The sequence below is a fragment of the Neomonachus schauinslandi genome, chromosome 1 (assembly GCF_002201575.2).
Source record: "Neomonachus schauinslandi chromosome 1, ASM220157v2, whole genome shotgun sequence".
In the NCBI taxonomy this organism is placed as follows: domain Eukaryota; kingdom Metazoa; phylum Chordata; class Mammalia; order Carnivora; family Phocidae; genus Neomonachus; species Neomonachus schauinslandi.
The window spans coordinates 183623775-183636246 of NC_058403.1; the positions used below are offsets into that span (position 1 = coordinate 183623775).

Here is a 12472-nt window from a genome sequence, read left to right on the forward strand (position 1 = left end):
TGTCAAAAAAAAAAAATCTTAAAAAAAAAAAAAAAAAAGATGGTCGGTCTTGCATAAAGGATTTCATGATCTTAAAAATGAAGGTAAGGCTGAATCACTTGTAATTTTCTTAAGTAGTGAATTTAATGTTCAATACTTGTTAGGTTCCATCCTTATCCATTTATTTTAGTTCGGAAACATGACACTTTACATGAATCATACCTTAAACAATGTTAGTTTTTGTAATTTTAATAAGAATTCTTATCTTTAAATATGGAAGTTTAAATTTAACTCAGTAGTAGTCATATTAAAAGTATCATAATACCTTTAAATGATTCCTCTAATTTCATCTGGCAAATCCTGGGAGAAATTTCTCTGCAGAATTGCTATGCCCTGATAAATGTTTCTGTTTTCCAATATTAGTAAGAATTATGAAGCAAAAATTTGCTAACATTGACTCAGAATTAAAAATCATTTTTTCAAAAAAGGATTTTTTTTTAAGGACTGTTGGACAGAATATTCTAAGAAATATCCATCTCCCCAACTGATTAATTCACTAGAGAGATGTATTCAGGTTTATGAACCAAAAGATAAGAATTCCTATAAAAATAACTCTTAGGCAGTCAGGAACTAAATCAGAAGCAGCAACAGGTACATGGGAAACATACATTTTTCAATTTATACTTCCTCATGGTTCTCTTGGATATCCTCTGGAACTGCTTCGAAGACTGAAGAATTTCGTCCCCTAGAAATTCACACTGTTGAAGCTCAGCATGTCTTTGGGCCAATAACTTCATGGATTTATCTGTCACTGTTTCTATGAGGTCATCCACCTATGACAGACAGATGCAAAGAAATGTAGCCATATTTTGGAAAGCCTTGTCTCCCATCCAAGTACTAACCAGGCCCGACCCTTGTCAAAACCAAAGGGATGGTGGTTTTTTCCTGAGAGACAACTTCAGGAATTGGTGGACGTTTTGCAAATCCCAAAGTATTATTCTAATTCAAGTCATGGCAAACAGAGCAAGAAAACATGCATTTACCACCCACTGGTAAAGACAATCTCATTTCTTCCCAAAAGAAGCCTTTGTGCATGCCTTCATTTTAATTGAATTCACTTAATATTTATTAGGCACACAGCATCATCCTAGATGCCCTTAGCAATCCTTTAGTCACTCTCAGGATGCCCCCTACTAACATTATTTCTTCGTGCTAATCTAATCATTAATTTCCTCCCTCAACCATGCTGTCTAGCAGGGCTGTGCATTCAGTTAAACTCGGCCCTCTGCAATGCTTCTGAAACACAAAGTAAAAGCCTTTGTCCACCACCTGCATTTGAAGTTTTCCTACTGTCAAATCTGATTTTCGGAGGATGTTTTCCATGCCACGCTTCTTTTTTTTAAGTGCTGGAAAGTGTGATCTCTTTTTTGATGAATACGGAACCTATCACAAAAATGCAAAAACACATCAGATTAAGAAGTACCAACAATATTTCTGTGACAGTGCTTAAATAAGAATTCTCACCCTTGGGACATTCTCTTATAAACTGAACATTTGCCACATAACAACGTTGGGTTGGAGAGCATAGTCACATTATTCTCCACGCCCCATGTATCTCCTTTGTGCCCAGAGCTCTCTTTGAAGAGATCTATAGGGTGCAGAGAAATGAGATCGTCTGGTTCTGAAAGAATGTTATACAGTGTCAGGAAAAAAGCAGGTCACTCACAAGGGGAAAAAGAAGAAATTGCAGCCACCGAGCACAGTGAGAGTGTGGGGCTGCTGAGGACCAGTGCCCCAGAAAGCTCATTATCACTGGATCTAGTTGTTAATTTGGTCTCTTTTCTGCAGGTTTCCTTATTTTCATGGCAGACATGTCTCCAAACATAAAAAGAAGGCTCTGGGTTCTTTTTGCCCCAAGCCTGATAACTTTCCCTAGCTTCCCTGGCTTGCTTCTTCTAAGCACCTGTCTTAATAGTGTTGCTATTGGAAATCATTCCTAAGTCATGGCTCCTGGCTAATAGGCCCTTTTTAGTCTTACTGGGTTTACTCTTCCTTCCCCTTGTGCTTAGTAACTCGCATTGAGACTATTGTGAAACCGGCACAACGTGGGATGTGGGACCACATCTACGACCTACCCTGTGTCTGAGTTTACAAACGAGTCTGCTGACCCACCACTCTGCCCTGCCAACTTGCCCAGGCTCACCTGTCACTTGCAGGACCCTCCCCAATCCATCTATCTATATATAGTTGGACTCCTCGTTTTTCTTTCCCATAAAACCCAGTACTTTTTCCTACTGAACACTTAGCGCATGTGGTAATTCCTAAGTTATTTCTGTGCTTGTTGAATACCACTATTGTAGAGTCAAATGCCTGGATGGTCCAGGAAGGTCATGTAAAACAGGACCCGTTGTGGCTGGTGGTAAACTGGAGAGAATGTGCCTCCTGCCAAGGGGCAGCCTCTGCATGGAATTGGGGGCCTAATGTTTCCAAACCCTATTTTTCAAAAGAAGGCTTAAAATCCAGATATTTTTCAAATATTCGCATTTTTAAATGTGACCAACTGAGATCATTCCAAGAGCTAAACAAACCCCGCCCCACCCCTTTTTTTTTAAAGATTTTATTTATTTACTTGCCAGAGAGAGAGTGAGCGAAAGCAGGGGGAGCGGCAGGCAGAGGAAGAAGCAGGCTCCCCGCTCAGCAAGGAGCCCGATGCAGGACTCGATCCCAGGACCCTGAGAGCATAACCTGAGCCGAAGGCAGATGCTTAACTGACTGAGCCACCCAGGCACCCCTAAATAAGACCTTTTGCAGCCAGTTGACAACGTTTAAAGTCTTTTGCTGAACAGCAATCCTACTGTAACCAGATGTATCCATTTTTTCCTTTTATGGTCAGTGATATTTGTGTCCTAAGAAGTATTTCTCTATACTGAAGTCATTTCTATCATCCTCCACAAGCTTTAAGGTTTTACCTTTTCCGCACTTTATCTATAACCCAATAGGAATGAATTTTTGTATATGGTGTGAGATAGGGATCAAATTTCTTTTTTCCCATATGAACATCTACTTGTCCCAGTGCCACTTATTCAAAAGGTTATCCTTACCTCAATGCTCTGCAGAGCTGTGGTTTAATATCTATCCCCCTTACTAGATCGTAAATTTCACAGAACAGAACTATGTCTATTGGATCACCCTTAGAGCCCCCCAAACCTAGAAATCGCCCTGGACGTAATAGGAATACAGCAAATGTGAACCTGGCACACAAAAGGCAAAATTCAAAACTAATGCTGGTGCCTTCTTACGATGATACTCTAGAGCAGCTCTGTTCAATAGAACTTTCTGCAAAAACAGAAATTTTCCTTACTTGCTGGTACAACAGCCGCAAGCCACGTGTCATTATCTAGCAACTTAAAATGCAGTTAGTGCAACTGAGGAAGTGAACTTTAATTTTAATTAAATAGTCACATATACCTAGTGGCTACCATTTTGGACAGTACAATTAGTATTTAGCAAAGTAATTAAGAGTAAGGACTCTAGAGCCAGATCTTCCTGGGTCTGAAACCTATCTCTCCCACTTATCTAAGCAAAGTATTTAACCTCTCAGTACCATCCCTAAAATAAGGATAGTATTGCTACCTTTTTTTTCTTTTTTTAAAAAGATTTTATTTTTACATAATCTCTACCCCCCAATGTGGGGCTCAAATTCATAAACCCAAGGTCAAAAGTCCCATGCTCTTCCAACTGAGCCAGCCAGATACCCTTATTGCTACCTACCTTATAGGACTGTTGTAATTTTTATCTGAGTTGATATTTCCAAAGTACTTAAAATTGGAACAAAGTCAGCTTCAGAGCTGTTTGTTGTATTCAAAAATAGAAAAAGTTCAGGTGATTTAAAAAAATAGTTTGGGCAATTTAGGCTGAAGTTTACATATGCACAGATAAGGACAGGCTTTGGTTTGGACGCTCTTGGATTTTCTACTGCCACAATGTCTTTACATGTGACCATCTTTTAATTTCAATTACAATGAAGTAAAAATCCAACTTTTTAATTGCACTGGCCACATTTCAGGTTCAAAAGTCACATTTGGGGTGCCTGGGTGCCGCAGTCAGTTAAGTATCTGACTCTCGGTTTTGGCTCATGTCGTGATCTTAGGGTCATGAAATCGAGCCCTGCGTGGGGCTTTGTGCACAGCACAGAGTCTGATTGAGATTCTCTTTCCCTCTCCCTCTGCCCCTCCCACTTGTGCTCTCTCTCAAATAAATAAATAAATAAATCTTTAAAAAAAAAAGTCACATGTGATTAATGGCTACTATATTGGATAGGGTATACTTGCATCCTCAAAGTTCTACTAGGCAGTGCTGGTCTAGAATTTCCCTCCAAGCAGCATGCGTGATTGACCTGATGCTAATATAGTTGTAACTTGATAGTTGAATAGCTGAAAAGTCAGTATAAAGCTCAGAACTCCACTGTTGCCCCGATGATAGTAAAAGTAGAACCATCTGAGCTCAGAAGTAGAGGCATCAGACCCGGAAAGCCCGCTTGCTGTGTCCTCAAGTCTTGGACAGAAGGATGCAAGCAGCAGACATGAAGGCTTTATTATGAGAACTTGGCCTTTACTATACCCCTAAACATCAACTTGTATATAAGTCTTTAGAGGCGAGTTTGTTTTAGCGTTGTACCTTTTGCAGTCCTGAAGGAAGGGATGTCACAGATAACCGCTTGGTGGTTCTCCTGGCCCGGAGCAGCGTATTTCCTTGGGTTATCGCCTCTGTCTCTGCTTCTACAACATCAAGTTGTACAGTCGCTTAGAGAGAAGGGAGGGGGGAGAGAACCTGTAAGGATCTCAATGATAAGCTTTTTCTTTTTTTTTTTTTTTAAGATTTTATTTATTTATTTGAGGGAGATAGAGAGCATGGGGGGAGGCGCAGAGGGACAGGGAGAAGCAGGTTCCCCGCTGAGCAGGGCCGGATCCCAGGACCCTGGGATCATGACCTGAGCCAAAGGCAGACGCTTAATGGACGGAGCCACCCAGGTACCCCACAATGATAAACTTTCTTATTAGACAGTATTCAGAAAAGACCACATCCCATGCTACCTCAGTAGCTTTTTTCCTTGGGGTTAAAGATAAAAAATGGGTTTGCTTTTCCTAATCTTATACTTGTTCCTGCACACATTTGCCTTTTCTTGTGGTCATGACCTCAGTGGTCACCAACCTGTTCTGGCAAAGGTGGTTACATCTCTTTGAGACTTCAGTTTTGCCCTTTGTTACTTTTTCCTTTAACTATTGTGGAATTAGAAAAAGTAACCTTCTGTTGTGTAAGATGATCCCTTGAGTACTTGTTATTGATTGAAGGAATGTTTAAAGTGACTCATTCTCCAGCCATGTGGCTCAAGGCTCTGCCATCACATTACCACATTCGTCGTTTTTCTCATTTTCCAGGGGCCATGTGAACCCCGGCTTCCTTAATATTTTTCTTTCTATCAGTTCAGTTCTTAACACTATAAATGCTTTTATAAAGGTAACTTTAAGACATCAGCATAAATCAAAAACCAGCGTCATAAATAAGCATTAAAATTAATATGGTAAAAACAAAACCATGTCATTGCCTGCAGAAGGCATTAAATTTGAGGTTATTCTCCTTTTCATTAAAAAAAAAGTGGGCAGGAAGCGAGGCTTTTATTTCACATTGTCAAAAGGATTGACAGGAGCATTGACTTTTGTTTCAGTGCCTTCCTGCTGTGCTCACACATACAACCATCTTGTCTTGCTTGGGGTCCATTGACAAGGACTTTGCTAGAAGTGGTGGCTCCTAATCAGTGAATGGGGGCTCTGTCCTCAGAGCAGGTGCTCAACCCAGGGGCTCTTCCCTCTCCCTGCCCTCTACTATCCAGCTCTTCCCCAAATCTTACAACTTCTACCTATGAATGCTTCTCCCTTTACCTCCCCATCCCGACTGCCGCAACTAACTAAGCTACTATCTTTCCTTGCCTGAATGAGTGTAGGAGCTTCTTATTGTTCTTCCTGCATCCGCAATGGCCCTCCTCCCAACCAGTCTCTGCTCTGCAGCCTGAGCTATCTTTCAAAAAATGCAAATCAGATTATATAAATCCCCAGCTTGAAAGTATGTGATGCTTTCTTAGCAAAAAATTAAAAATTCTTAGGAGAAAGTTAAAAATTGTTAATGTGACTTACCACATCCTGACCACCTTATTCACCAGCCTTTCCCTGGCTGAATTACTTTCATTTCCTTATTATACCCTGTGTTCTCTTTATATTGCGATGTGAATATGCTCTCCCTTCCTCCTGAAAAACTCTTCCCACTCTTTCCTTGTCTGCCTCCAGTTGTCCTTCAAATCTCAACTGAGTTGTCCCTTCCTCGGGGAGGCCTCTCTGGAGCCCCTTCCCCTAAAGTTAGAGCACCTGTGATGGGTCTCCACAAGGCTTCATGTCAGATGTAATTATCTGCCTAATGTTGGGACGCCCCTCTATGCTAGGACTTTGTGAGGGCAGGGACCATGTCTGCTCTATCTGCTACTCTATCCCTAATAGTTTGGCAAACACATAATAAGTATTTAGCAAATATTTGTTAAAAATGTTGCGAGGGTAACAGGGGAAGAGCCACTATCATTGGGCCACGTCTGAGAGCGTAATAGTGTTAGAGCTGTGTCCTGAAAGACAGATTTTCCGAAGAAATCTTGGCATAGAGATTGGTTATTCCAACTAAGATGAAAATAAGCCAATGCACACAGATGAGGAAAAAGTACTCATCAGGTACGCAGCCTTATCTTTGTGTGAAATGTGGGATCGTGTGTGGATTCCCTACGTGTACTGGAAGGGCCATATAGGTTTCCGGATGCTCTTCTATAAAGGACATTAAGAAGCTACACAGGATATTTAGGGCAGTGAATTTGTCCTGTATGACACTGTAATGGTGGATATAGGACATAACATGATGGGTTTGTCATATTAGGGCAAGATGTTAATAGGGGTGGGTGGGGTAAGGAGAGAGGGTATATGGAAAGTTAATCTCTGTATCTTCCATTCAATTTTTCTAGTAAACTTAAAACTGTTCTAAAAAAATCAAGTCTATTAACTTAGAAAAGCTACAGAGAAGAATGTGAATATTAGTGGTATTGTTAGTCATAACTCATAGGACCCTCCCCGCCCCGCCCTGCAACAGCATTACTACATTGCAAAAAAGACTTCAAGTTAAAATTTCAAATCCTGATTCTTCCACAAGGTACATAGGAAGTAGATACAATAAAATAAAATGTCTGTTCTGACTTGCCAATCATAAATTTTATTCATAGAATTCTCCCTACACGCTCCACTGTTGGAAATAGCTTTTTGAAGGGCTGTATTACTACTTTTTCCAGAAACAAAATCAAAGAAAAAGCCCACCTTATTTTAATTTTTTAATATATACCTGTATATGCATATTTAAATAAAAAGTGACTTTAGAACAGTTAGGCCACCAATTGCACTGGGAGGGACCTCAAAGACAATGTAATTCAGAGCTTTCCAAAATGTATGTACAGGCAAGTCACCTGGGGCTCTTTCTACAATGCAGATTCTGACTCAGTAGACCCAGGCGGGGCCTGAGATTCTGCATTTCAGACAAGCTTCCAGGAGAAGCCACACTTTGGGGTAGCAAGGAAAGCCATCTTAACTTCACTATTCCTCTTGGCCTTGACACTTAACCGCAAATTGCCTTTGATTACCATTCTGTGACAGCTTTCTCATTCTTGGCTTGGTAAATAACCTGGAGGCTGGAAGCTCCTTGACAATTCTAGGAAGAAGGCTCTGCGGGTTGGAAAGGAAGGTTTCCTTATGGTTAGTGGAGGCCCCTCTGCTGACACTTGCCGCCTTGCTTCTCCATTTGTAGGACAGCATCCTTCCCAAAACAGTCTTCACTTTCTTCATCACAGTTTTTTTTTTGGTTTTGCTGGCTTTCATGAAATTCCTTGTCACTGTCAGCAGACGATTCATCTTTGGGGACCAATACGTTCTGTTTTACCAAGTTGGTGGACACAGCTCTATGCCACCTAAACAATATAAAAAAGAATTTGTGTTAAGGAAATTGAAAAGTCAAAAACAAGAAATTTAAATCATCAAAATCCAAACTTGAATTGCGAACAAATGATCCAATTCCAAAAAAATAAAAATGAACACCAAGAACTAAATCAGTAGTTATGCATGTTCTGACCACTACTACTTCATTCTATCCTCATAGCTCCGTAAAAGGTAGGTTACACTATCATCTTCACTTCACTAATGACTAAACTGAAGCACAGAGAGCATAGAATGCAGATTTTAATCCAGGTCTCTGACTGTTAGAACACATATTGACAAATTGGTAACCTCCTTTCAATGATGGTTGGATGTAGTTTTTACTGGGTTTGGTAGCTTCCGGTCTATAGTGATGAAAGATGAGCGATGGCTAGGCTAGTTAATAAGGTCTGTAGTCTCCAAGGCCCCGTAAATGATGCATGTACATAAAACACTCATTTAGAGAGAATAACTCTAAACTCTTATTTCTAAGATTCCAAATAGTCATACACCATCTTCATCATTTGGGCCTATTTTAGTAATACAAACAGATAATGAGGGCGTCTGGGTGGCTCAGTTGGTTGAGCATCTGACTCTTGATTTCGGCTCAGGTCATGATCTCAGGGTCATGGGATGGAGCCCCGTGTCAGGCTCCACACTCAGCAGGGAGTCTGCTTGAGATTCTCTCTCTCCCTCTCCCTCTGCCCCTCCCCCCACTCACACTCTCTAAACAAACATCTAAAAAAAAAAATACAGATGTTTCTTAATAGCGTTCTATGCACTAAGCACTCTTCTAAGTTCTTCCTCGTGTTTTATGTAATTTACCCCTCGTCCTGTCATCTCTGTTTTACAAATGAAGAGATTAAAGCCTCGAAAGATTAAATAACTTGGTACAGGTGATCTGATCCCAGTGTCTGTGTTACTCACCATTCTAGAAGAAACATCGTCTATACCATGATACCATTATTTAGCTAATATTCTTCCTCAATTAGCTATTGTTTTTAGTGTCATCCAGAGCAATAATATCCAAAAAAATCCCAGGGGTTTAAAAAATTAAACCTTTTATTTTGAGGTAATTGTAGTTTCACAGGCAGCTGTAAGAAATAATACAGGGAGATTTGCCCGGTTTCCTCCAATGGTAACCTCGTGCAAAAGTGTAATTTATCACAATATTGATACTTTCAAGATACAGAACATTTCCATCACCACCAGGATCCTTCATGGGTTATGGCTGCACCCACTCACCCCATCACCTCCTTAAGCTGTCCTTCATTTGTATAATTTTGTCCTTTCAAAAATGTTATCTAAATGGAATCATACAGTATATAACTTTCCGGGATTTACTTTTTTTTTCACACAGCATGAATCTCTGGAAATTAATCCAGATTATCGTATGTATCAATTTTTCTTTTTTGTTGCAGAGTAATATTCCATGATACTGATTACCACACTGTCTAATCATTCACTCACTGAAAGACATTTGGATTGTTTCCAGTTTGGGGCTAATATGAACACACACATAAACATTTGTGTACAGGTATTTGTAGGAACATAGATCTTCATTTCTCTGGATGTAATCCCAGGTTTTCTATTATGTTATGTTATATTATGTTTGCAGTAAATGTAACATGTATTTCTAAGATTAAAATAAACTCATAACTATTAAAAAATATTCTTCATATACTACCTAAAATATCTCAAGTAATACCAGCAGCACATAGACCATCCTCCAAGAAAATACTGTTCTAAACTGGAGCTAAATCATTCAACTTTTCTGTAATTATACATGGGAAGTAGTTCAGAAGAGCCCAGGCACTGGAGTTCAATGGTCTTGTTCAACCCAGCACCACGCTTCCTAGCTGTGTGATCTTGGGCATGTTATTTAACCTCTTTAAGCTTAGGTTTTCTCATTTGAAAATGGGTATACTGTTTTCAGAAATGTGGGCATAAAAAAGAAATAATTCATGGGCTTAGAACCTAATAAATAATAGCTTTAATTAATATGTGGATCAGATGAGTGAAGGAAAAAAGTAAAAGGCAAGGAGGGAACTCAAGCAGGAGGTCGAAAGAAGGAGGGGGGGGAGCCTGTGGGCTAGCCAGCTATCCCTTTCGGGACTGAACATAGGCTGTCCACCAGTTACACATACACAGAAACGCTAGGGGTGCTATTCCATTTAGTCATCATAGGCTCCAAGTTAACTATAACTTTCTGGCAGGTGGCAGTAAAGTGTCTTGAGGATGGAGTGCCATTTTCTTTTTTTTTTTTAATTTTTAAAATTTATTTATTATTATTATTATTTTTTTAAAGATTTTATTTGTTTATTTGAGAGAGAGAGAATGAGAGAGAGCACATGAGAGGGGGGAGGGTCAGAGGGAGAAGCAGACTCCCTGCCGAGCAGGGAGCCCGATGCGGGACTTGATCCAGGGACTCCAGGACCATGACCTGAGCCGAAGGCAGTCGCTTAACCAACTGAGCCACCCAGGCGCCCTAATTTTTTTTTAAAGATTTTATTTATTTGACAGAGAGAGAGACCGCAAGAGAGGGAACACAAGCAGGGGGAGGGGGAGAGGGAGAAGCTGGCTTCCTGCTGAGCAGGGAGCCCGATGCGGGGCTTGATCCCAGGACCCTGGGATCATGACCTGAGCCGAAGGCAGATGCTTAATGACTGAGCCACCCAAGCGCCCCAGGAGTGCCATTTTCTAATTTGCCCAAAGACCATTTATGGGCTAGGATTAATCTTCACTAGAGCCCTGTGAGAATCATTTAATAAAGCCATCAATTTCTACTACCATAAATACACACACACACACACCCAAAACAATGAAAATACAACTTCAGGAGGCTCAAGAACCCCAAAGGCCATCCACGTAATCCCTCAGGTTAAAAGCCCAGCTCTAAGTATTCTGAATCTCTAGAATGTATCTCCCACTGCATCCCCTCCACCCTCATTCCCAATCTATTAAAACATAACTAAGGTGATTTTGCTCCAGGGTCTTGGAATAGAACTGTTGCAATTTCTGTTTTGAAAAGAACCCTTCCCTTCTTAAGTTTTCAAATATCTTGATTGGTAATGGATGTACTTTGTAGAATTGCTTCCCCCTTTAAACTCTTTTTATTATTGAAAGTGGAAATCTCTGCAATATTTCATTTTGTCCGTGGAAGTTCAGAAGTTTGGTGTTGGAGGATTCAGGCCTCATCAAAATACCTCATTTCTACATGTCTGGGCTATTGCTCATGAACCTGGTAAGAAAGAAGCCAAAAGAAATTGGAAAATAAATCATCTTGTTGATTTTCCAAATTAAAATGTATTATGTTTGGAGTATTTCTTTTTTTTTTTTTTTAAAGATTTTATTTATTCATTTGAGACAGAGAGACACAGAGAGAGAGAGAGAGAGAGAGCATGAGCAAGGGAGAGACAGAGGGAGAGGGAGAAGCAGGTTCCCCACTGAGCCAGGAGCCAGACATGGGGCTCAATCCCAGGACCCTGGGATCATGACCTGAGCCGAAGGCAGACGCTTAACCCTCTGAGCCACCCAGGCGCCCCATGTTTGGAGTATTTCATTGCCTCTCTTTACGGTTTTTCCTTTGACAGGAAATACCAGGTATAAGACAGTTTTAACATTACATTAAAGAGCATGCAGAGCGTGAAATACAATTAGTACATATTTCAGTGCATATTGCTGGGCAAGAGAACAGAAAGCATTGATAATGGACTCATCTCAAAGAATATACTATTGAATTTTCAAAATCATAGTACTTGCACGGGACATGTGATATCTAAAATTCTGAGACTGTGCTTATTTTTGCCTCACATGCCACATTAAAACTCAAATTCAGGTGGAAAGGAAAGGTTTTCCCCATTACGATTACACTCATAAAATCAGGCGTCCATTGTGGCATTAGGCTTCCTGACCTATGTAGAAATGCGGTGTCTCCCCCGCCCCCCCAATCCATTCAGAGTGTTCATTTCTAAAGGCAATGCTGAAAAAGAGATGCTCCCTTTTCTAATCATCACACTGAATATTGTTTAATGCAAAATCCAAAGAATCTCACTCAACAGAAAAGAAAACGAATCCCATCGGCCTACCTTTCAATCCCCTTCCTTTTGAACGGGCCATTTTTCTTTCTGTGTTGCTGGAGTCTTCGGTACTGACCAACTCTTCCACAGGCACCCTTAGAAGACTCTGGAAGATACAGCTGAGGCTGGTCCATCGCTGTCAAGTCCACCTGTAGCAGCTGCTTTGGATTTCTTCAGCTCTTGAGCTCCCAAACTACAAAAATAAATCATTGAGGGCCAGAGGCACTTTTAACTTCTGGGCTGTTTTGGGGAAAGTACGTAGGAAATTTTTGGAATCGCTTTCTTATTCCCTTGAAGGTGTGAGAGACATCATTTGTGGGACTGGCCCTGTTTAACAACTTCACAGAGGTTGGGAATGATGCATTT

The 12472-nt window shown here is 40.5% G+C and overlaps 1 protein-coding gene across 1 annotated transcript; it reads right to left on the bottom strand.

Moving 5' to 3' along the window:
- Nucleotides 1-202: 202 nt before the first annotated feature.
- C1H3orf49 (chromosome 1 C3orf49 homolog) lies at nucleotides 203-12240 on the bottom strand. The gene is given in 7 exon segments (XM_044912770.1): nucleotides 203-244; nucleotides 648-812; nucleotides 1309-1422; nucleotides 4657-4781; nucleotides 7700-7904; nucleotides 7906-8023; nucleotides 12116-12240. Coding segments are annotated over 7 exon segments (894 nt in total).
- Between the last annotated feature and the right edge of the window lie 232 nt (nucleotides 12241-12472).